The 24840-nt window shown below is 45.4% G+C and overlaps 1 protein-coding gene across 4 annotated transcripts in view; it reads left to right on the plus strand.

The window, feature by feature from the left end:
* CACNA1C (calcium voltage-gated channel subunit alpha1 C) overlaps nt 1-23416 on the plus strand; it is a 490625-nt gene extending 467209 nt beyond the window's left edge. For 3 of the 4 annotated variants that reach the window (XM_059816760.1, XM_059816761.1, XM_059816759.1), the window contains 12 exons: nt 152-279; nt 1943-2039; nt 3826-3928; nt 6121-6222; nt 7668-7795; nt 8937-9071; nt 10063-10415; nt 12700-12828; nt 13303-13412; nt 15391-15494; nt 18296-18619; nt 18886-23416. In XM_059816760.1, coding sequence (XP_059672743.1) covers nt 152-279; nt 1943-2039; nt 3826-3928; nt 6121-6222; nt 7668-7795; nt 8937-9071; nt 10063-10415; nt 12700-12828; nt 13303-13412; nt 15391-15494; nt 18296-18619; nt 18886-19182 — 2010 coding nt within the window. In that variant the 3' untranslated portion in view covers nt 19183-23416. Of the gene's footprint in view, nt 1-151; nt 280-1942; nt 2040-3825; nt 3929-6120; nt 6223-7667; nt 7796-8936; nt 9072-10062; nt 10416-11313; nt 11341-12699; nt 12829-13302; nt 13413-15390; nt 15495-18295; nt 18620-18885 lie in introns of all 4 variants that reach the window. The other variant, XM_059816758.1, reaches the window with a different exon arrangement.
* The last annotated feature ends 1424 nt before the right edge of the window (nt 23417-24840 follow it).

The raw sequence follows: 24840 nt of genomic DNA on the forward strand, positions 1-24840 counted from the left end.
TTAAACTGGGAGGCTGGCATGGGAGAACAGACAACCCACCCGCGATAGCTTCCTAGTTTTATGAGTCCAAATCGAGACCTTAAATGGTGAACCCAGTAAAGTCTACTGTTACCTGCCTCATCCATCAAGTCATCTCTGTCCTTGTTTGCAGATCATCAATCTTTTTGTAGCTGTTATAATGGATAACTTTGATTACCTGACACGGGACTGGTCCATTTTAGGACCACACCACCTGGATGAGTTTAAAAGGATCTGGGCAGAGTATGACCCTGAAGCCAAGTAAGTAACCCAGCCTGGATATCAGAGCTCCTCGGAAGAACAGGTCCATTATTTTCTGTTTTCTAGACCCAGTGCAGTAAGTGCCATGTTCCTCCTGCAGGAGCACTTTTTTTCTGCAAAAATCCTAAAATAGATACATCCACAAGGTATTGCTGGTGAATCCATAAGCCAGCAGTGCAAGGATGCACACAAAAATCTCAGCATTTAGGCTGCACTGTTACCTGGCAGGACATTGCTTCACTTTCAGTCAGTGGGAGATATAGACTGTTTAGGAAGGGGCAGCAGGAGATTGAGCAAAGGAGGTTAGAGGGTTGGTTTATTGTCGCATGTGTTTGAGATACTGAGCTGTGACTCTTCTATTTGACTTTCTACTCACAGTAGAGCTGCTGTGCTCAAATCTCCATTTTGTCATGTGTCATATAGGCTCATCACAACCTGTACCTTCAGATGGCTGCGTTACGTTGTCTGCAGGGTTATTCACATCAGCAGACCTGCAGGGATTTAAAGTTACACAAGAACAACTCACCCAAGGGCTTAACTGACATTCAGTATTATATGCTCTGTTTGACACATGCTTAGGCTTAAAGTGCATTTAGATCCCTGTGGCATAACAGTACAGTTGACAATTGTAATTGCAAAGCCCCCTTCATAATGCAAAAACCATGGAAAGAGATCTTGGAGTAAACTAAAAGCAGATCTCTTTAGAAGACATAGTGTCAAGATTAATTTGGGATCAGATTCCGCAATGTGTGAGGCCATGTCACATTATCAGAGTGATACGTAAATTGAAGCCCTTCTTCCCATCCATGGTGACTGCCTGGAGAGACTTTTAATATGGATAGGGGTTAAGCACAGAATACTGTTTGTTAACAAAACAGATGCTACTATTTGTGCTTATTTGAAGGCAAGACTGCAGTGGCTGAAGCCATATAATAAATAGCCGCTCAGTCCAGATGACATCCTGTTCCTTCCCACCTATAAATGGGAAGTTCTTTTTAAGCTCTTCCCCATCCATGTCTCATGCTTGAAGCCCCACCTCTGGCTCTGGTAGCTCTCCTCCCTCCATGAGAGAATTCTTCTTTTGAGATGCCATTTACAGAACTTAAAAGAAACCCAGCCGCTCCCGTGGAGGAAATTCAGGACTTCATTTTGCACTGTCTCCAGTGACAGCCCAAAGCATAAACAAGTACCAAAAGACAATGGCTTGGGGCTATTTATATGGGAGGTAAAGCACCAGGAAGAAAGACACCCTTTGCACCTCGGTGCCTGCTATAGCCCTAAGACCAACAGGTAAACAAGCAGCTGTAGATTTTGAGCAGGTCAGTGGTGGGGGGACAACCCCAAATTCTCCGTTCATGCACTGAGGAACGGCAGCATTCAAAACACTGAAGTCAATTCTTGCAAGTATTGACTTGTGTATGACTGAGAGCTGGGTTTTCTGTACTAGTAGGAGTTATGCGAGCACTGGGCAAATCCTGAGGAATGCGCCGAATGCAAGAGGCCTGAAATGATACATACCCTCAGCGATGCCCAGGCTACAGAGAGTGGCAGTGTGGGGCTGGAACGATCTCAGTGATACTTGTAGCTGCACCCGCACTCTGCAGGTGGATCAGCAGGTCGCCCCATGGTAAGGATGCGACCCTCACTGTGCTTTCTTCTTTAGGGGACGGATCAAACACTTGGACGTGGTGACACTGCTCCGGCGGATTCAGCCCCCCCTGGGCTTCGGGAAGCTCTGCCCTCACCGGGTGGCTTGCAAAGTAAGGCACGCTGCGGCTCTGGGAAGGCCGGGAGTTACAGCAGCTGAATACCCCGCGATGGCACCTCCTAGCCAAGCCTGCCGCACAGCCTGGGCGCTCCCGGTTCGCCGCCCGCCGGGCGGGGGCTCGCGCTGGTCCCGGCGGGGCGCGGCGGGAGCGGGGCGGGAGCGGCGGCGTGTGCTGCCCCGCCGCGGCGGAGCCGGCAACAGCACGTGTTGGGACCGGCCCCCCGGCCGCCCTGCGCTGCTCCCCGGCTCCTCCGAGCGGCAGCAAGCTAGCCGAGGGCTGGAGAGTCACAGGCATCAGCGCACCGCCAGCCCTCTCTCTAGCTAGGAGAGAGCAGCCATGCTAACTACAGCTCTCAAATATCGAGCACTGAATCAACCACACATACGCTTGCGGTATCAAACACACATCCCAAGACATGTTAGGACAGACAGCAATAACAGGGCAAGTAAAAATATCTATGAGATTTTCTTTGGACTAAGCAGTGTACCAAAAACCTAGCATTATCTCTCGTTCTTGCTTAAATAACCGACAGATATTAAACAGCAGGGTAGGTGTGGTATTAAAATACGGGAAGGGCAAAGACAGATTTTCTGTGAAAATGCCTCACTCATTTCTTTGGTTGTGAGACTCCAGCTATGAAAAAGGACTCTCTCTAGTGAGTAATGACATGTTTATAACCTTTATGCTTCCTTCACTTGAAGTTCTTTGTTCATCTCCTCACAAGTCCCAGAGTTTGTATGTGACACTTGCAGTGACACTATGTCAGTCTCGGAGCAAAATACAAAGCCTGGGGCCTGTACACAGAAATATATGACTTCTGTGGCCTAATGCTGATCCCCTTCAGTCTGCTGTCCAGCAATTGTTTGTTGTCTCAATCTCATTCAAACCCCCCAGTCTATGATTGCAGTGGTAGTGATGGGGGATGACACCCTTTCCTCCAATTTGGTACTGAATCAGGCCTGTTGCATAAAAGTGGCAGAAGACAGAGCTCAAACAAAATCAACCCCTGAAAGCATAAGAGTTCAAACAAAGTCCCTGGTGTCTTTTACCTCCTGAGACAGATGTAAGGATGTACGATCTGGTGACTCTTCTACACCTGTCTCAGATATATGTTGTTGATCTCACTGAAGTTCACCCTGCAGCTGCAGCAGTACTTAGCACTCACTCTCTGTCCTACATGGCTTTACAGAATTACTGCAGGGCAGACACAGCCTTGTTTTAAAAGGGAGAGGGGGAATACTTGGATAAAGCAGACCAGCTTTCAGGTTCAGCTAATCCCCTTTCTTCAAGCTTGTCACCTAAAAGAAAGATTCTGGCTCTCTGTTTATATACATTTGCACCAGGCACAGCTTTAGTGCAGGCAAGTTTGCAGGTAGTTCATGAGGTATGAAGAAATCAGTTTGCTCCTGATAAGAAATAAAGGTGTCATTTAAAAGCCAAATGGTTTGGGGACTGGAACAAATCTCCGTCTGTGTAATATACCGTGGGCAAATGCCCACTAGCCACTGGGGAAAACAAAGGTTAGAAAGTGATAGCCACATTGAAGAAAACAGAGTATCTAGCAACGGGAGAGGGACCGGAGGGCAAACACACCATGGGTGGGACCATCGGTGGATATTACAAGTACTTTTATAATTGTATGACTAAATCCACAGGCCATGGATGCTCGCATAAGAGGGGTGGCAGGTCTGGAGGGCATCATGAGGACATAAGGAAGAGCATACTCAGCCCATTTGTTGGCAGTATGATTGTTCTCTTTCTTCTCCTTACTCCACAGCGCCTTGTCTCCATGAATATGCCACTGAACAGTGATGGGACTGTCATGTTCAATGCCACTCTCTTTGCATTGGTCAGAACAGCACTGAGGATCAAGACAGAAGGTAAGAAGCTTGCTGACTGCAAGGGCACAAAGGTAGCTGAGTGGTGTTCACACCAAAGTGTGCTGAGCTGGAATACAACAATAGGGACATCTCGTGTAAAATGATCCCAGTTACTCATATGCAGCACATGGTACAAAAAGCAATGTAAAGATGTTTGGAGGAATAATACCTTCTAGGGAGAGAACAGTGTTTCCAGTTACCTAGAAAGCTGGTGCTTCCCATGGTATCATCTCAGATTCCTGATCACGTTCTTTACAATGGTGTCAAAGTTAAAAGTTTCAGATCAATGTCTGCTCAAACAGCAATCAGGGGAAGGAAGAAGGGCAAAGAAGCCTCCCCCTGTGCAAACTGGCTGCAAGGCTGGGCCACTTTTTGACTGTTGTTGCCACTGACCTTCCAATCCAAGGGAGGCAGAAGAGCTTGGACTCGAGGGTCTCACCTCACTGAAACTCCTCCTGTGCTTTCATTACCATGAGTTAACATCACATTGTAGTGACAGTGGTGTTGTAGGCCTAAAGACAGATGAGAAGTGAGGGGACTGTTAATAGCTTTACATAGACCAGCGGGCACAGTCAGGAAAAGTAGGCAAGATTTTGGGCTCAGCTTGTCCCCTTTGTTGCACTCTGTCACCTGCTTTAATGAAAGATACTGGTCCTGAGTCAAAACCTGGCTTCATGTATTATTAATGAGATGCTCTAAAAGAGCGTGTAGGTCTGTGATTCACAGCTAAACACCTCTGTCTCAGGAGTGGCATGGAAAGCAGAGACCAGGAGCACCCTAGCTTACTGTGCCAGGATTATATTGACAGCTGAGCCAAAAAAAGTGGTAAAATTAAAAAAATATATTAAGGCCTTGAATGTTGTGCTAAACAAAATTTGACTGTAGCCAAAGAGGCTCTCCTGAGGAAAAACCCAACCGCAACCCCTGTAGGACATCTTGTGTCTTATGAAACAGAGACCCAAAAAGGACTCAATTTTCTTGTCCGTCTTAGCCTCAAACTCTCGGAGTCATTGCCAGTGAACTCCTGGGAAACCACCTAAAGCCTCAAACTGCTTTCTTTCTTGCCTTAGCAGGATCTTGTAAGTGGTTAGGGCAGGAGTTTGGAATTAGCTCTCTTGAGTCAGATTTCTGCTTTTGATGCTGTCCACCTGTTTCATCCTCACCAAGTTACTTAGTGGCCCTATCTTCACTGCATCCTCTTAAAAGAACTACTGCCATGCAGAGCCCTGTTCAGCACACTGAGGAGCCTTAATGCTGAGGAGCAATAAGAAAATCTGCAGGAACAGCACCTTTAGGAGGACAAGATAGTGGTTTCATAGGGAGAGAAGAGAGCTTCAATTATAAGGGGTTTGCATGTACATAAATCAAGAAATTAAACTGAAGGTGAGTAGTTTGGGAGGAAATGGGTATCTAGAAGGAAAGGACATAAACCGCATGTGCTTCACGCACTCTCAAAGGGGTAGTGTGGCTTAATTAATGTCTCATTTAGCTCAGAGCCCCTTGGAGGAACATGTAAAGTCTAAGTTCAGACAGTTACATAAAAGGCTTATTATAGCCTATGCTGTTCTTCAGAGAATAAACACGAATAACCTGGGACAGTCCTCTGAGTCAGATAGTGAAGGCCTTGCACATGCCTGGGGTGCCTTGTCAGAGCACTGTGCAGACTCTCCAAGGCAGACTCTTGGCACCATGTGAAGAACTTCATATCTGCTGGGAGGCAGGAACTGCAACATGTAATTCTTGGGAAGTGCTGCAAGAAGGCCCAGGTCTTCAGATTTCTAAATGCATCTTTACCACCAGTTATCTGTGTTCCCCAAGCTGTAGTTTCCCATTAACTGATCTCTATTGTCGTCATATTTAACCTTCACTGGATCTCAATTAAAATTTGAAGTGTTAGATGAGATTGTTGCTTTTTGGGATGAAGTAGTACCATGGCTCTGTTGTTTCTGGCTGTTGCAGACTATCAATCAGTAACACAGTCACCTTGCTACCCTGACATGACTCTGCATATTTAGGAAAAAGACCTCTTGCTGTGAGGGAGCTTTAGCAATGGTCAGAGCATCTCTTTGCCCAAAACTTTCCGCCATTGAAAAAGCTCTGATATTTTCCTCGTAAGATTGCCATGCCAGACATGAAATTGTTCATCTGCAGGGTTTGCTTAATTCCCGTCTCTGATGATTTTCACCCTGCAGGTAACCTGGAGCAAGCCAACGAAGAGCTGAGAGCAATAATTAAGAAAATCTGGAAGCGCACCAGTATGAAGCTGCTGGACCAGGTGGTGCCCCCCGCAGGTGGTGAGTGCAGGATCTTGTCCCAGTCTCTGAATCTCTCTGTCTTTTTCCCCACCTGACGTGCCCTATGGCACCTTGTGATCATCAGGTGGAATATGGGGGACAAGCTTTCTTCTACAAGCTGTTACCTGTATTTCATCAGGCTGAGATCTGTTTCTGCCTGTACTAACTTGAATGTCGTGTTCTTACTGCTGAGAAATCAGGGGAGGAAGAAAAAGTGTATAAATAGGAGTTAGAAACCTTTATTCCTAGATCTTGCCCCAGTTTGATCATAGGCCTTTGCTCCCCTGGACATTACCTGGTGCCTGCTGGGGGCAAAGGAAGCAGGCAGAGCTAAGTAGCTCCAGAGAGGATGATGTGGGCTTTATCTGATTGCATAACAGATATGGTCTCACACTCAAGTTAAGTATGCAGCCCCATCTCATAACCCCTTCATATTTGGCAAAACTGACTTTACTATAGCATATAAGTCTTATTTTACTCACGTAACTGCTTTCTGCTATGATACCTGTCAAAGACTCATGTACCTGGGCACATTCCTCAGCCAGTCCGAACTGGTGTAACAGATTGCTGTGTGTTTCTATGCAGCAGCCCTGCCCCAGCTTCTGGGCAACTCCTTTGCTAGACTTCTTGGGACCCCAGGTGCATGGGAATTCAGTGTGGCCTTCACTGACCTTCCAGGTGGCTCCAGGGGCTATAGTACAAAACAGTACTTGGTAGTTAGTTAACAGTTGAAGCCAGATCCTGAACCTTGCTCAGTCTGCTCTGAAGTCAGTGGACCATTTCTTACAAAATTGCCAGTAGGTTTGGAGAAGGAAGGAGAGTTACCTGGATAAAAACTTAGTGCACATTTTGGCTCATTGACAGTTTGTATTGAGTGAGAATACAGCAATGACTGCTTTTCTGGGGAGAGGTGGTCACTGTGGTTCACTCACACCCATGCTAGGCACAACCAGACAGAATTTCAATGCAGAGAAGGGCCAGATCAGGTCTGGGATGGATGGTCAGTCAGATACTGTTGGTGAGCCCAGACTCTGAGTATGTATTATCCCAGGCTATCATAAGACAGAGCAGCATGTGTTGACCCAGACTGGGAGGCTGCTGCTATAGCAAGATCCTATGTGGTAAGCCAATACCAGAGACTGCAAAGGTAAGAGGCACTTCACCATAAACAACATACATCCAGAGGTGCACAGCTATAGGGGTACTCTGCCAGCAGAGCCAGTCTATCCAAATGCCACACTAACCTTTCCTCCTGACTACTTACAGCAAGCTCTGGCTGTGGAGAAATCCCTTCCTTCAGCCCTGCATCCTGATGCCATAAAAAGCAGAGATGTACTGTGGTGCCTAGTGTTTCTGCTGCAAATTGCAAGGCTCGCATTAGCAAATACACTGTTTAAAATCAGTTGCTTATTTAATTTTATTTTTTTTTTAATACCCCTTTGCAGATGATGAGGTGACCGTCGGGAAGTTCTACGCCACTTTCCTGATTCAGGAGTATTTCCGGAAGTTCAAGAAACGTAAAGAACAGGGACTGGTGGGCAAGCCCTCCCAGCGCAACGCACTCTCCTTGCAGGTGACAAGCGGGCACAGGATGGACAGGGGTGGTACAGTAGAGGCATTTGACCCCACTTCCCTCTCAACCATTCTGGGGGCTGCAATGGGCTATCCCCACTGGAAAGGAGCTTGTAGACCCCTTGAATTACCACATCAATCCTTTTGGATAAATATGCATGTACCATGGGCTGTATCCCTTAGCTCTGGAGGTAGAAGGCACAAGTGAGGTATATCTAGACTTTATCAATCTGTTGGTAATATTTGAAATTTGTGTTCCTTTTAGAGAACTGGTATGAAGTCTCCAGCAGACATTTGCTTATTACCACATTCATTCTACCCTTTCTGAGGGGAGTCACTATAACAGGGTCAGGGAGAGCATGTTGCCAGGAGGCAAAATCAATTAAAAAGCAAAAAGCATACCTGGATGCCAAGGCCATCCATTGGACAGGGCATCAGGCTTTGAGACCTGGGATCTGTTCACCACTGTGCTACAAGTTCACTGGGTGGACTACCAGGCTGTGTGAAAGAATGAGAAGGCTCCGTTGACTGTACAAGCAGCACCATTTACGTCCCTCGAGTATACAGTAAGGAAGAAGGGTGACTCTGGAGTTCCAGCAAGCTAAAAAGGGCCGTGATGCAGGTACAGATACAGACTGAGGTCTCGGCATACCCACAGCTTACCTCCCTCAATGGACTCCCTGGAGCGGATTCCAGTCAGTGAGGGGTTTGAGAACTGTCCAGGTCCAGATGCCAGAAGTTTAGCTATTAAATCCATATTTAAGCTGCTGATTAAAAAGAAGAGATTTTCAGAGGCACTGAGTACATGGTTCAGTTGTAACTGTGGCTGCTCCAGGGCTTCTGGTTGTGGATCTGAGAACCTGAAGTTGAAAGCATGCAGACTTGCTTAACCAAGCCCGTGGATTTATGTCTATGACCTGTTGTGATGAAGCCAGGGGACTAGCAACAAACATTCCTGAGTTGAATTGCTAAGAGTTTTTCCCTCTCTAAGCTGGAGATGAAAGAACAGAATTTGATGGTGTTTTTCTATGAGCTGGGGATTAAGTAAAAGGGCTTCACAGTGCTTAGGAAGAAATAGCACTGCTTTTACTTCTCATATACCCACTCGGAGATATGAAGCTCTATAGTTTGCTGTTTTGCAGGCTGGTCTCCGCACGCTTCACGACATCGGGCCAGAGATCCGACGAGCAATTTCTGGAGACCTAACAGCTGAAGAAGAGCTCGACAAGGCCATGAAAGAAGCTGTTTCTGCTGCCTCTGAAGATGATATCTTCCGGGTAGGTGCTGAACAAGTTTACAAGCTGAGGCTAGACCAGTAGCTGAGCTCAGAGTGCTACATTCTCTTTTATGCACTCTGTATTTCAGCTGGGCCCTCCTTTTTGTTCTCTAGACCCTAGAGTGATGAAGTCATGGTGCCAGGTCCTGAGACCTTTGCACAGTTTTTATCCCATTTTCTTCTCAATGGAAGTTCCCCTCATAAAACCTAAATAAAATTAGAATGAGAATGGCCAAAGAGTCTGACGAGCAGATCAGTTCAGCCATCCTGCAGTCTGCAGAGCAGCAGCCATGCACACTTCAGTGTTTTGTTCACTCCTCCTTTCAGCAGCACAAGTAGCGTCCTTCCAAAAAGTACATCAGAAACCAATAGAGCTCCTATGGAAGGAGGAAATTTTCTGAGCAAGTTACCTAAATCTTGTCTTTCTTATTTCATTCCTCCTTCTTGTAATTGTCTCCTCTGGTAATATTTCCTCTCTGGCGTTTTCCTCCTTTCTTTAGAGAAAGATGCTGTCAGTCCCTTTCATTACTCGTCATCTAAACAGTACATAACTGGCTCATTAAATCTTTCTTCATTTGTTCCTCCAGGTGTTTAATAGTTTCTGGTGCTCTTCTCAAATTCCCTCTCATGTCTATATGTTGCTTTATAACTGCACTATGAAAACCAGAGAACAGTTACCTGGTTCTTGCATCCCTACCCAGTCCTGCACTCCCAGAACTGGTGGGAGGTCTAGAGACACTTTTGCCTCACCTATGCACCTGGCCAGTCCTCTGAAATATCTTAGAAAGCTAAAGCTTTCACAGTCTACATGTACCTACTCTCTCTGACAGAGAAGTCCATGCACTGTCCTCTGGCAGAGACATCACCAGTGCCATCATGCACACTTTGATCCTCACATTTTTTTTCCTTGAGAACAGGCTAAGCAGGAAATACCAGGGCTCTTGCACATCTTCTCACTCACAAAGGGAAAATAATTTCTGTTTCTCTGACAGAGAGCTGGAGGCTTGTTTGGAAACCATGTCAGCTATTACCAAAGTGATGGCAGGAGTGCATTCCCCCAGACATTCACCACTCAGCGACCTTTGCACATCAATAAGTCTGGCAACAACCAGGGAGATACTGAGTCTCCGTCTCATGAGAAGTTGGTGGACTCTACCTTCACTCCCAGCAGCTACTCATCTTCAGGCTCCAATGCCAACATCAACAATGCCAACAATACTGCCCTGTGCCGCTTCCCCAGCCCACCCAGCTACCCCAGCACTGTCAGCACAGTTGAAGGCCATGGGACCCCCTTGTCACCCACCATACGTGTGCAGGAGGCTCCTTGGAAACTACCTTCCAAAAGGTAAGATTCACAGAGCAGAGAATGGGTCAAGGGACCGGGGAGAGGAACATGCATGCAAACACCAGAGCACTGCTGCCTAGCTGAAGTCACCCACCAGACATCACTCAGCCTGCAGCCTGGATTGAGCCTTCTGATTCTCCACTTGTGCCAAAGCCCACGGTGCAACAGATATGCATCAGTTGACCAGTGCAAAGAAGCAGCACTCTTACTGACCAACACACTTGATTTCTTTGGGCTTTATCATGAAGAAACCTTTGTAAGAACCAAAAGGAGCCTTATTTATCCCTCCTTCACCACAGGGAGGTGTTTTATCAACTGCTAACTAAAAGACAAAGGGACTGCAAATCATCTCTTAAGCGCCCAGTAGGGAGCTTTGTGGAAGTCAGTGGTTTTTCATTCAGTGGGTCACATCCCTACAGAGGTCACCAACGGCATTCTGGGAGGAGGGAGGCAAGGTTTTCAGAAATGCAATACTGTGCAAAGCAAAGAGAATCCCCTTCTCTGGACAGCTTTCAGGCTGTCTACACACAGATGACTAATACGAAAGGAGTATGATTTTTATCAGTGGGGGAGGTTTTTTTAACCGGGTCGGTAACAGCATGAAGGAGCTGGAAATTTTTCTTCAGTGCAGAGTCTTGGCAATGTGAATAGGTGGAGAAATGCTGCCCCAGCAAGGGACAGAATAGGACAATAAGACAGAGGAAATTCAGTGGGTGCAGAATTGCCCAGGTAAAGAGTCCAGTGCTTTTTCTATTTCGTGCCTTCCTGAGGGAGGTCACAGGAGTTGCACAACATGTGTTACCATCTGCCCTCCCCCTTGTTGACTTGTGATGATGTGACACTGCTAACATGGTGTTCTTTTCTCTCCTTGCTTCCTTGGGTACCTTCCTTGAATTAGGACGCATTACTACGAAACACTGGGACGGTATGTGTTCTCCCTCACGCTCTAATGCTCTCTGGGTGTAAGACCCATTGTTTGTCCCATTGAAAGTCCAAATCCCCATTAATGCTGAATATAAGCTCTTCTTTTTGGTGTCAGTAGAGCTGAAAAAGAGGTAACGATCACCATGACATCTCCAGAAAATACTCCCAACTCAGGGCTTTTCTGCCCACAGGCAGGTAGTGATGCATAGACTGTTTCTAGTTGGTTTCTAGATTTTGGGGTTTTTAGGGTTTCTAGCTGGGCTCACATATCTAGGCACTCTCCGATCACAGCACAGTGAAGTACACCCTGGCGTGTTCATACAAAAATTCTGTATGGTTTTGGCTAAACACAGACTGTTGAATAGAGGGAGCTGCCATGTACTGATTTCTCCCCTCTGCACCTTAACAGTTTTACTTGCTTCCCATCTCAGCAGGAAGGTCACTCCAGCACTGTCCTACAGGCTGTTCTATACATGCATATACACATTCTCCTAGTGCTTTTTGCTCAAACCAAATTTTAGAGTAATGTTTCCTATCCAGTCCCTGAAAGATGAAAAAAACCTGCCACACTGCTCTCTTCTGCAAATGCTAGTAACAGACTGACATTGGCTCCAATACCTCCATGTCAGTATCTCAAAGAGTCACACTACCTTCAGATTTTACTTTACTCCTCAGAAAACACAAACTCAGAATGAAGTGAAATATGAGGGCCAAGACGTGAAACAGAGGGACAACAAGGAGGCAAGCAGGGGCTTTCACGCTTAAGGGTTTGAACAGATCCTACTGAGTTCAGTAGAAGCACTCTGCAGTTAGTGATCAGAAAAAAAGGGACCAAAGATGGAAAAGACAGCAAGGAATGAGAGCGTGAACAGGAGGCAGAGGGGAAAGATGGTGCAGAGTAAGGGATTTGGGAGGTAGAGACGATACACTACAGAGCTGAGAGGGTTACTGTTAGTGTCTAGGAGGCTTCTCTGAAATTCGTAACCAAGGCTTTTGCAACAAGGGGAAAAGCTGTATTTCCAAGAGCCCATCTCAGATTTTACTTCAAGTTCAGTGAGGTATATCTTTGGAAATTTGGTCAGTGTGATGTGCACATTTATAGAGTACATGTAGCTGCAAATCACAATAATATGTTTACAGTATTGTTCAGCATTGATTTAAGAAACTCTTCCTCTGAAAGAGGACACAAAGGTTGTTGCTTTGTGTTTGTGAACTCTGCAGCTCTGTCCAGTCATTGATTTTTCTATGATAGCTCTTCAACATTATAATAAACTGAGACAGATGGAGCCTGTCATTCTTGTCTTTATAACAGGTTGTCTTTACCATCTCTATATCTTGACTTGTCTTTTTTGCTCATTAGCTCCAGTTCCAGAGACAGCCAGCTGGCAATTGTTTGCCAAGAGGAAGTGTCTCAGGATGAGCCTTATGATGAAAATTTGAATGAAGACATTGAGTACTGTAGTGAACCAAGTCTGCTCTCTACTGAAATGTGAGCTTTGCAGCTTTAGTCAAGGTGTTTGGGTGGTTCTTTGATTAAGGGGGAGAGGTGGGAAGAGGTGACATTTTTCAACAAAAATTTCAATTTATGGGATAAGGCCAGAAGACTTTAGTCAGACAACTCAAATATCAGAAAATAATTTTTTAAAAAATGCAGTTCAGGCCTGAGAAGTAACACTGAAAAGAGTATCTTTCACCTAGGGTTTTCTTTCTCCTCTGAATGAGACATCTGGATCTGCAGGGCCTCCCCCCCAATTCACTTCTACCATTTAATGTTCCCAGATCTCATCTTTACAGCATTCTCTGTCTCATGGTCTTTATTACTGCTCCTGGCCAATTATAGCTCGAAGCTAGCTTGCTGTTGCATCCATTTGATAGCATGATCTTCCTGGCTTCCCTGCTGGAAGAGGGGTTATTCTGTCCAGTATCAGCTGCTTTTCTAGAATCCCTCTGTTCTCCTTTCCAGGCTTGCATACCAAGATGATGAAAACAGACAACTTACTCCACCAGAAAACAACAAAGGAGAGGACACCCGGCACTCCCCAAAGAAAGGGTTTCTGTGCTCCTCAGCACTAGGTAACATCCCCGTGTGACATGCGGGCTGTGCTCTCCTTTGCCTCAGCTGAGTTCTCACATCTTGCTGGAGGAATGCCAGCATGTGTGGGCAAGGGTGTTGTTGTTTGCTGCATGTAGCTCGTGAGACCAGGAATCCCACGGGGTGCATATGATCCTGATCATGCGCATGACTCTACTGACTTTATGCTCAGTCAGTAGATGAATCTGTGGCTGTTTGGATAGTCCATGTGCTCTGTTTGATTAAGCCTGCATGTGAATTAGGGGAGTTTATTAGAGCGCCATAGACTCTCCAAACAATCACCAGGGAGTCACCAAATAGGCTAGTCTTGAGTATATGGTGTTCTGTTCTGTGTGTATTCAGCAGGGAGAAAGGAGAGGTTGTCTCTTTTGTCAGCTACGAGGAAAAAGTGAATTTCAGACTAAGTTGATACAACACAAATTTGCTTTCTGCTCTAATTGTACCTGGAGATTTTCAAGTGCTTGAGTGTGAAGACTATGCTCAGGTGAAATCCATGAATCAGAAGATTTTATGAAAGTATCAGGACAAATGTGAGAGACTGGAAGAAAATGAGCTCTTTTATGTAGAATATTTTTCAGCCTTTTTCCTGTGTACTGGTGTGGCGAAAAAGGACATTTGGGGGAGAAACTAAAAAGAGTCCTGTATATAAAATGCATTCTTGCAAAATAAAAGTGACAGACTAGCTCGTATAATGTTTAAAATGAGGCTACTGAGTCTTCACTCAAGTCCTTTGGGATGTTTGTATAATTGAGTATTTTAAAAGCATTTGCTTTATTTCAAAACTTAAAATATTAGGCAATGACAATTCCTATGTCTATCTGTAAGGCCAAATTTGCAGTCAGTCCTTGATACAATGCTTCATTAACTACATTTTAGTGAATATCTATACAGCAATGTCATACTCATTTTACTAGGGTTTTTTCTCTAGAAAGAGGAAATACTTTTTATCTGCAGTGTAGCATTTGTTCTCTGGGTTATAACACGTTTCCTCCAACCCCTGAGAGGGCCTTTTCTCAATAAATCGATATTATAGATACTTACTATTTTCAGAATTCTAATTTTCTTAGAAAAATGTCAACAGGATCAAGAAGTCCACAAAATATTTTAGTGTGCCATGCAGCTCTATTTTTAATAATGGATTTATTTGCCATTCTTCAGAAGTAAAACCTGTGCACTTGTTCATAAACATACTTTGCAGTACTTTTAAACTCCTGCATAGGGAGTACCTTTCTCATATTTACAGAAGTAAAGTTTAATTATACAGCAAGTAAACAACATGACTGTTTCAATAGTTCCCCCTAAAATCTTTCTTTCCAAGAGAAAAAAAGCTTTTTTCTCTTCCCTTCTTTCCAAATTTTGAAAATGCTTCATGTCTATATAAGCAACCTTCCATTCACCAGTGAATTTAACCATTGATTAATTCACTTCCACTTGACCTTGCTATAGACACAGCCTCACAGACTGTGGTATGTCTGGCAGCTAAGGGACACAGATCACATGCAAGCAGGAGGCCGATGTCACCTGAGCAGCCTGACGTCCCCTCCTGCACATTGTGTACAGCCAGGTACAGCACCAGAGCCTCAGCTGCCATCATCAGTCCCGCTGAGGGCTTTACCTGAACCAGAGGGGTCTGAGAACACTTCCACTGCTTAGGAGGGAAATCAGCTGCATGGTATCTACTAGGACAGTGTTTTAAAAGAGGAAAAATAAAAATCATCATACAGAATTTTATCTTGCAGCTTGCTTGGAAGGTAGTGCTGGTTGGTCCATGATGCTTGACTGCTTTTTGTAAATACAAATGCTTTGGAAAGGGCAAGGTGTTGAGGGAAAGTGGACAGAGCCTAAAATGTAGGTGTCTTTACTGTATGTCCAGTGGGACTGCACTAAAAGAAATTGAAATCAGATTAACTGTAGTATAGTATGAGTGATGGACACAGTTGTGTGTGATTGCTGTTTCAGGTCGAAGAGCATCTTTTCACTTAGAGTGTCTGAAAAGACAGAAAAACCAGGGCGTAGACGTCTCGCAGAAGACAGTTCTGCCTTTGCATCTGGTACATCATCAGGTAAGCATTAATAACCACAAAGGTCCCAGCAATGTAACTGAGACCCTACCATCTTCAGTGCCCATTGTATCCCAACCAACTTTTTAAAAACCATTTGGGATAGTTTCTCACCCACATCAAAGGTCTGATTTTTAGAAATTGTATTTGTCATCATGCTCATTCCTGCTTTCAGGATTTTTATCATTCCGAGATGAATGCTACAGGAACATGTTCTTTGGAGTCAGCAGAGTTATCATTTTCTGATCTCCATGAAAGAGTAAAATAAAAAACTAGCTAAAAGACAAAAATAACTACCCAAATTGTATGCTGCAGTGCAATTACACTGGCTTTGATGGTAGCACGCATATGAATAAAATGTGCAGGGTCTACTTTCATATTAATTAAAGGTAACCAGTAATTGTAATTAATAATTTTAAAACATAAACTGATTACACATAATTAATCAGCTTCTTAAGCCCTTTGTAACTGCATTCAGCAGCCTAGCAAATGTATGCTTAGGCACGTACCTAGATGATTAGCCAGCTGTCATAGTCCAAAGTAGGTTTGTGTCTTTTACTTTGATGATGCCACTTTTTGTCACCATAAAAGAAACAGGTGCAGATGGTAGTACCAGCCTTGTAAGTGGGGCATCCTGCTCTGTGCAGTCCCCCAGGGCAGGGCAGAACGGCCTTCCCACCTCCTTAGGCTGCCACAGGGCCAGAAAATGCCACGTGACAGGGGCGGGAGGAGTGAGAAGTCAAACCAGAGGAGTGAGACATAAGCGCGCTTGAGGCTCCCTGGCTTTTCTCACCTCCACTGCCAGCCAGTTATCCTTTAAGGATCAAGCTCCAGAAAGCAGTGGTCTGCAGAGAGCTACAGCTGTGGCAGGGACAGCCAGCAAATGTTTTGGGGCAGGGAGGAGTGGGCAGGAAACAGCTTCCCACCTTCTCCACAGCAGCAACAGCCCTCCTGAGACTTCCTGCCCTCCCATGGCAGGCCAGGCGAAGGGGACACATGCCTCCCACTCCCTCAGCCCACCCAGCTAGCAGAATCACCTCCCTCCAACCTGTACAAAGAGGATGGAGCGACTTCACCCTTCCTCATCCCACCATGCAGTTCCAAACTTAGAGGGATGGGGCTTTACCCAACCCAGTGTCACTCGGCCAGACTGAAGGGTTACCTTGAAATAGGCATTTGGCCTCCAGCTGACAACACTGAGCAATGTTCATGTGTTTACAAAAATGTTAGCCTACAACAGTGCTTAAAACAAGAACATATAGTGGAAAGGTTGACTCTGCTAAGTACAATGGATTCGGTTGTTCGTGAATGCTTGAAGGGGTATTCTCACAAAATACTCATACGTCATGATATGTAAATGTATACAGCTGAAGCTCAAAGCAATCCGTAAGAGCTTCTTTCAACCTCTTCAGTATCTTACATTTTGGATAAAACACCTTGTTTATGTTTCTGCCAACAAGCCGCAAAACTGGTTCAGTTGTCCTGCCTGACACATCTAGAGCTCTGCTTGAAGTCCCGGCAGCTTAAGGGACGTGCTGAGGCCATCATAGCCTGTAGGGCATGACTTATACAGATGAATTTTTAAGCGCTTGCTTCCTCACTGAAATTTGACAGGCGTCTGACATCTAATTCCTGAGAAAATCTTGGTGAAGCTTGTAGGAGACTAATAATTGATTCTTTTGTTCATCTGCCACTGCAATCATCAGCACAGCATGGTTATCAGTTCCCAAGTATTTCAAGTGGCAGATGGACTGAGTTTCACTTAACTTTAGATACCTTAAAGTTAGCTAGACCAGTTTAAACTGGTCAGTTCAGTCTCACCGTGGTTAACAGAGGGAAAGAGCATCTCCAAAGGGCATGTATAAGTCTTGTCTAAGTCTTGTCCTCCAGACAGCATTTTCAGGCAGGTATCCAAAAGAGGCAGGAGGTTTGCTGGTGTCTCTCTACACAGTTAGCTTACACTAAACACATAGCCTTCAGATAGCTGAAGCTGGATGAGACTAACCCCAACCCGAACAAGAGGATTCTCTGCAACACAATCCACATGCTTTTGTATTCTCTATGCATTTATTTATTTGCTCATACTAGGCAGTAGTGAGCTCTGTGAGATGAGCTTATGACTCTGACAGCATTGCTTATGGAACAAGGCAGCAGTCACCATGAATACAGCATCAGATCAGCGCTCTGCAACTAGGGGCTTCTTGAGAAATTTGTTATAAAAGGAGGCTGGATGACTCACAGGTTGCGTGACTGGATGGCTCAAAATATAATCATCAGATACTGATCCTCCCACCAACAGCAAATGCCTTAAAATCCAGTGGTGGATTTATAGTTATTGGCAACTGCAGACACAGCTAAAATTCACATCTGGTATCCCTTCAGGTTCCACAGTAGGTACTTACAAAAACTACAGCAACTGGCAGTAAAAGCTAGCGGTATGGGTGGTGGCAGTGGTGGGAAAATGAATTGCTGTCTCACCCACTGGAGAAGAGGTGGTGTTTCTGGCAAGGCTGTAGGGAGTGGGGCTGCATCCCTCCTGTCAGTTCAGAGGCTCCAAGAGGAAGAACTAGAGTCATGAGAGTTTTCAGTCTAGTGCTTGGCACTAGCGCAGGATACAGCATTTAAAGGAAAGCTTGCAAAATGATTTCTCAGGAAACATCCAAACCATTCCAGCAGCTGGCAGCTGTTTTCACAATCCTCAAGACCCTCCAGGCCTTTCTCGGGTAGTTTCTCCAGCACCTCCTCCTTCCAGCCCTACTACAAAGAGCAGGCTGTCACTCATCTTGTTCCTCCTCTATCCGCAGGCGTTAGCAGTGGCCGGCTTGAGTCCCCTGCTCCAGCGAAGCCATTCCCCCACCACGTTCTCTCGGCTGTGTGCTACGCCCCCCGCCACACCCTGCAGCCGTGGCTGGCCGCAACAGACCATCCCGACTCTGCGCCTCGACAGGGCAGAGTCCAGTGAGAAGCTCAACAGCAGCTTCCCATCAGTACACTGCGGCACTCGGTACACTGACAACACCGGCTGCAGCAGCCCGAGGAGAGCCAGGCCAGTCTCCCTCACCGTCCCCAGCCAGAGCGGAGGGAGCAGCAGGCAGTTTCACGGCAGCGCTGGGAGCCTGGTCGAAGCGGTAAGACTGCAGAGTCACAAAGCACACAAGCAGTGTCAAGGCGAACTAGAAATGCGGCCCCCGAAGAGCAGGGCAACAGATATATGGCTGCCCACAATGCCAAGAGTAGGAGAGCCCGTCTCCAAGCAGGGGTTAGCAGCATGAATGGGAGAAGGGCCGCTGGGGGGAATACAGTGGTAAACAGGGCTGTGATGGGGTGCGATAGGATTGATGATGCAGACTAGTAACATGTGTCTTTGTCTCTGGTTCCCTACCTGCTTTTAAAGGTCTTGATTTCGGAAGGACTGATGCAGTTTGCTCAAGATCCAAAGTTCATTGAGGTCACAACCCAGGAGCTCGCAGACGCCTGTGACATGACGATAGAAGAGATGGAAAATGCAGCAGACAACATTCTCAATGGTAACAGCAAGCAGAGCCCCAATGGCAACCTCTTGCCTTTTGTTAACTGCAGGGACCCAGGGCAGGACAGTGCAGGAGAGGAAGAGGAAGAGGTGCAGAACCCGGATTGTAGAAAAAGTCAGGAGGAGCTCAAGGACAGCAGGATTTATATCAGCAGCCTGTAGTTGCCAGGGCTGGAAGCGATGCTGGTTTTTTATTTGTTTCAATGTTCCTAATGGGTTTGTTTCAGAAGTGCCTCACTGTTCTCGTGACCTGGAGTAACCGGAACAGCGTTCTTCATTCATTTCTGTTGGGACGAGTCGCAGAGTTGGGTGGTGTAAGAAAGCTTTTCAGGAGCGGATATAACCCCAGCACGTGTCCATGAAGGAAGAGTGAGGAGGAGGAGGAGGAAGAGGAGGAGAGTCACCTCCCTCTTTTTTTCAGCCCCTGCACAAGGAACGACGACTGCCTCCCGAGCGCGAAGGGGAACCTCAGCTTCCTGTGGATGGCCCTAGCCAAAAGGACCCTGCGTCAAACGGGTGTCTTTCAACTTTGCTTGTAAAAATCATTTTGCACATATTCTGTATGAGCCTCACCGTCTCCATAAAGCCAAGGCCCTTTGATTCAGAAGGAGAGGAGGACTTCTGCTGTGGATTCCCATACCACGAAGGGGAGGAGGAAGCAGAAGAAGCCTGAGGGCGCCCGAGGGGCAGGTGGCAACGCTGCCCAACCCTGCCAAGACTCCCAGGCAGCGGTCTCTGCCAACCAATACGAGCTCAGGCAGCCACTCCTGCCAGCCAATCAGAGCTCAAGCAGTCACTTGCCAGCCAATCCGAGCTCAGGCAGTCTCCTGCCGACCAATCAGAGCTCAGACAACCAGCCATGCCGGCCAGTGGGAGAGCGGGGAGCAGGCTCTGCAGTGGGGCTGAGCCGACCTGCCCCACACTGGCTGAGGTGGTGGTGGGCTTGTGTAGATCTCTCCTTGTTTTGCAGTTTGATATTTTCTTGAAAGCATGTTGCAGTTTTTATTTTGACTATTTTATTTTTTTTTGGAGGGGGAAGGGAGTGTTTACAACGTTTTGTAATCACCTACCTTTTTGTTTTGGTTTATTTTCACCTTTGCAATTGTTAAATTGGTTTGATCATGTTGTATTATTTAAACTGGGTTTTTTTCTCCATTGAAATTTGGTAGAAGTATAACGATAGACGAGTTTTACCAAACATTATGTACACAAAGAATTCGTAATTTTATTTGCTAGTAATTGAAACCTCCTTTTTTTGTTGTTGTTTTATAATTTAAAGATAGTAGGCAATGCACTTGATATAGTCTTGCACATTTGAGTGATTGATTTGGGTTCTTTTTAGTGCTAAGTATATCTGTGAGTGTGGGAGTAATACGGAGCGAGTGTGCGTGCGTGCGCGTGTGTGTGTAAAAGCATGCAGTTCTCCACGTCCTGGTTTGAGCTGCAGGAGATCTGTATCTGGGGCCATTTGAATGCAAAAACAAACCACTGTCTCTGCTTTTGAAAGGGGAATCAGTAACTCTTTGCATTTTCTGTTCCACAAGATATGCAAAAACAATGCAATAATATTAATTTTAAAATACAATTGTAAGTTGTGTTGGCATTAAAACTGTATAGAAAAAAATTGCAGGGGTGGGGGGAAACAAAAAAAACAGAAGGCGTTACGCTTCGATATATTCCGTGTGATGTTTTATTGCATTGATAATGTTTCTGTTGAAGAAACCGTTATACTTGAATTCAGGTCAGTTTCAGTATTTTTCAAATATTTTTTTAAAATGAATTGCAATTGTGCCAAGCAAAGATAATCAATTGAATTAAGTTTGTTTAAAAAAAAAAAAGAATCCCTTCTTGTATATTTTGCTGCATGTCAAGTGAACCATTTCGTATTTGGAATGTGCCAAGCTTTACCTTTGAACTTTTAAGTGCTTTTCTACGTGTGGTTGGGGAAAGGGGTACTATTTTTTTTCCTTTTTTAATTTGTACGATGAACAAAGTGTACCTGGTGTAAGTAACTATTCTGCAATCCACTGACAGGTTGAACGTTACTGATTTTGCATATCTTGTGTTCATTTTCCTTCTTCCTCACTCCCTTTAAACATGCACGATGACTTTATTGGTAGAGAATCTTTCTTCCCGAGACCGGGGCATTTTATTCATGCTTTGTTCTCTTTCCTTTTGCTCAGTTTCTCTAAAGGTCTTGTCCCACTCAAGGGTGGCAAGACCCCCAAGCCCATTTGGCAGATCCATCCTACGTATTCAGCTGGCACCAGTAATTCAAGGAACGGGAAGATAAAAATCTGCTTTCAAATTTCTTTTATTAAATAGCTGACACTGATCGATTGTAACAGGATCCTGGGATAAGCAAATGCAAGAGGCAGAATTGTTAGCAAAGTAAAATTATCTAACTCTGGTCTGGTCTGAAAGCAGAGGGTAAGTGAGGGAGAGTGCTCTGGATGGTTGCTTAGGAGAATTGCTGCAGCCTGGTCGAGGTGCAGATGTTAAGTGACGTTTTTGTGATCCCATGCCCGGTGTAATCCCTCTTCCCAGACTTTAGGGGATGGGTCAGATTCTAAGTCACAAAACATCTGACTGCCAGCATGTCCCAGCCATATTTCCCCACTAGTGAGTATGAACCTCTCTTGACTTCCCTTACACTGATACTTGGCCCTAACCTGTGAGGGAGGCTGAAAAACCAGGCAGGTGTTGTTAGATTTTATGCAACTGATTTTTGTCTAGACTACTGCTGTTTTTTCTCCCTTCTCAAGACGGTTCACAAACTTGCAGATCAGTGCTGAGCTAGAAGGTGTGATCTGACTCAGACCTAAACTTTCATTCAAATCTTGAGCTTCTGCAGATGTCTGAGAACATCATTTATTGCATATGTTGATTACATTATTTTTGTAATGCCCTTGTTTTTCTTCTTGATTCCCTTGGGCATAAGGCAGAAATAGCAAAGGGTATTTTTGACAGTGCACTTTTTTCAGTGTCATTTTGAACCGGCCAGTAGCAGCTCAAGATACCTTGGAAAAAAACAAGTCCTTTTAAACTAGAGAAATATGAATCCATTTATACAACCATCTGGCCTCAGAGTCCTAATTCAAGACTTCCCTGGAGAAAGTAACCAGCTGATGCTAGTCAGTCTCATCTTTTCCATCCCTTGTGCCTGTATCAAGATGGGCATGCAAGCGTGTCTCCCTTTGAGAGTCTGCTGCTGCTAGTGCTGAAGTGCTCCAAAGCTACTTGAAAGGAAATAATGCTGTTTCTGAAAATGAAATCAGTGTAAGGGCTCCCTATCTCATTTTCTTCCACTAGAAAGTCCACCTGACCCTCCCAGTGGGAGACAGAGGTGTTCTCTGTTCCCGAGAAACAAAGTACTGATCTAAATTCATGGTGGCAATGGGCGTTTTGGATGCTTGACAACACGTGTGATCTTTTAAGATTTTTCTTGACGGGAAGGAAAATGGTGGAAAGGATTATGCCCCAGGCGTATTCCCAGTGAAAGCTGTGACTCTCTCTGGGGTCAGAGCCTACAATGGCCAGGGGAAACCCTGTTCTCTGCTGGAAGACCCCTTGGGTCCTGCAGAGTGGAAAACACATGACTAGCAGAGAATGCAGATGACTTTTGCGTTTGAGGGGCAGGTGTTAAATTTAGTAATTGCTGGTGCCGGCTGTGCAAATTTCTCTTTCTGGGGAGGGCAGCATATTTTTTTTTTCATTGAGGTACTTCCAATGTGCACATTGTGACAGGCCTGAGCAAAGAGCTACTGCCTCCTTCAGGTGAGGTAGAGTCTGGGGCACAGTGGGAAGGCAGGGGCAGGTTTAGTGCCTGGAATGCCCTTCTTTCCCAGTGTATGGAATTGGATGGTGGGTACAATCATTGTGCTGTGGATGGAAGCTTTGAAGGAACCGATGGCTGAGGAGTGGCATGAAAGGGAAGGAAAGAATGGGAAAAATTATCTGTTTGCCACTGAGCATCTCTGACTTGCAGGACTACACTGCAGACTAAACACGTTTCTTATAAAACAACAAACCTCCTCCCTATATCGCTCCTGCTCATTATTCCAGGCAGTACCGGGCCAGCCACAGCGGGTGCGTTTCTTTTTTTCTTCCTTATTTCTGTGTGGCTGACATGATGGGGAAGAAAGTGGAACTCATGATCCAGAGCTGGAGTTTCGCTATCCACAGACCTTTTCTGCATCATCTGCCTCTTCAGCTGGACATGTGAACAATGATGGTGTACATGCTGCTGCTACTGCAGGGGACCCGCCTGTTTTATTACCCTGCCCACCACACCCCAGCGGGAAGGGACAGCCAGAGAGGTGCCGTGTACAGAATCGCATCTATTTCTGCTTTGTTTTCTGACTCAGAACCCTGCCCCCGATGACTACAACAACGATGACGACAACAACAACAACAACAACAAAAAAAGGGCAAATGCATTTTTTACATTTCTTGATAATTTCCAAAGCAATGTATCATTGCTTTCTTTAGACTGACGCCAATATAACAGTTGTATGGGTCTCAGCCAGGCTCCTGTGTCTTTTCTGCCTGATAGTTTCAGATTGCTGTATGAAAAGTATGCGCGTTTGCACACAGACACAATCGTACGAGGTGATGGCACCAGAAGCCCGTGGGGTTGTTCACCTGTGTCATAGATGAAGTTGGACGCCTTGCTTCATACGTGTACACGAGAAACCCCAACCCATTGGTCCAGTGAGCTGAAGTGAAGCAGCCCTACTGAGACAGAACTGAGTATCCTGAGATACAGGCATGGGTCCCTTGTGATTGTCCCCATGTCAGGGGCAGGGTGGGGGAGAGGAACACTGAATGGGGGATTTGAAGCACAACAAAGTTGATAAAATACATAAATCCAGTCGGGGGCTTCTGGTAGCAGTGAGATTTTATCAGTTCCCATAATGAAAACTGTAGTGCATATAAATAAAATATTCCAGGGTGTCAGAAGCCCCAGTTCCATCTTGCTAACACATGGATGGAGGGCACTAGAGGCCAAGGAGGTTGTATTGATGTGAAGAATGTGGAAAACAGACCTCAGCCCACAAAAATTTGATTATATCTTTCCTCCATTTATTTTCTTCTCCAAAGAAATCTAAAAAATATAAATTTCAATAGCTGCACAGGGTTTCTTTTTTTCTTCTTTTGAACATTGGAAAGTTTTTAAAGTTTTATTCTGGGTTAGCAAGCCCAGGGATCCAAAATGTTTCCAATGGGATCTCAGTCCATGGAGTTTGCTCTCTATTGCTGCTTTGTTTCTGAGCAGCTGAAACCACTACAGCCTTGCTGCTACAGCGCCCTGAGATGGGGCGGGTGAGGGCAGAAGCACAGCCAAGAGATATGTCCTGTACTGAAGACAGACTGGGTTCCAATTGCTTTCAGAGAAGTCAGTAGCATCACACTGGAATGGAAAAAAACCCTCTTCTGATACAAACTTTAGTGTTCTAGTTAAATCCTCCATTTTTCCCCTGCCCTTTACAGGGGGCTTAACGGTTAACACTTGAGCATAAAAAACAGGCCTTCTTTAGGGGCACAGGGCTCGACTCGGTTGCCTAAATGTGGGCATCTACTGCCATTTGGGATACCCTACAGTACTCTGCTTGGTCTGCAGCAGCTGGTCCAGAAAGACACAACTCTTCCCCAGCGCTGGTGTCACAGCTACCAGCCCCACCTAGATGGCAGAGATCTCAGGTGGCAGGAGACAATGAGGCAACTTAATCAAGTCCGTTTCTAAAGGGCTAATTGAGAGGAGCAACACCAATGACTGATGTAATAAGGGAATCTTCATTAGCATTACCAAGGGCTTAG

Source organism: Gavia stellata, chromosome 4 (assembly GCF_030936135.1).
Source record: "Gavia stellata isolate bGavSte3 chromosome 4, bGavSte3.hap2, whole genome shotgun sequence".
NCBI lineage: Eukaryota > Metazoa > Chordata > Aves > Gaviiformes > Gaviidae > Gavia > Gavia stellata.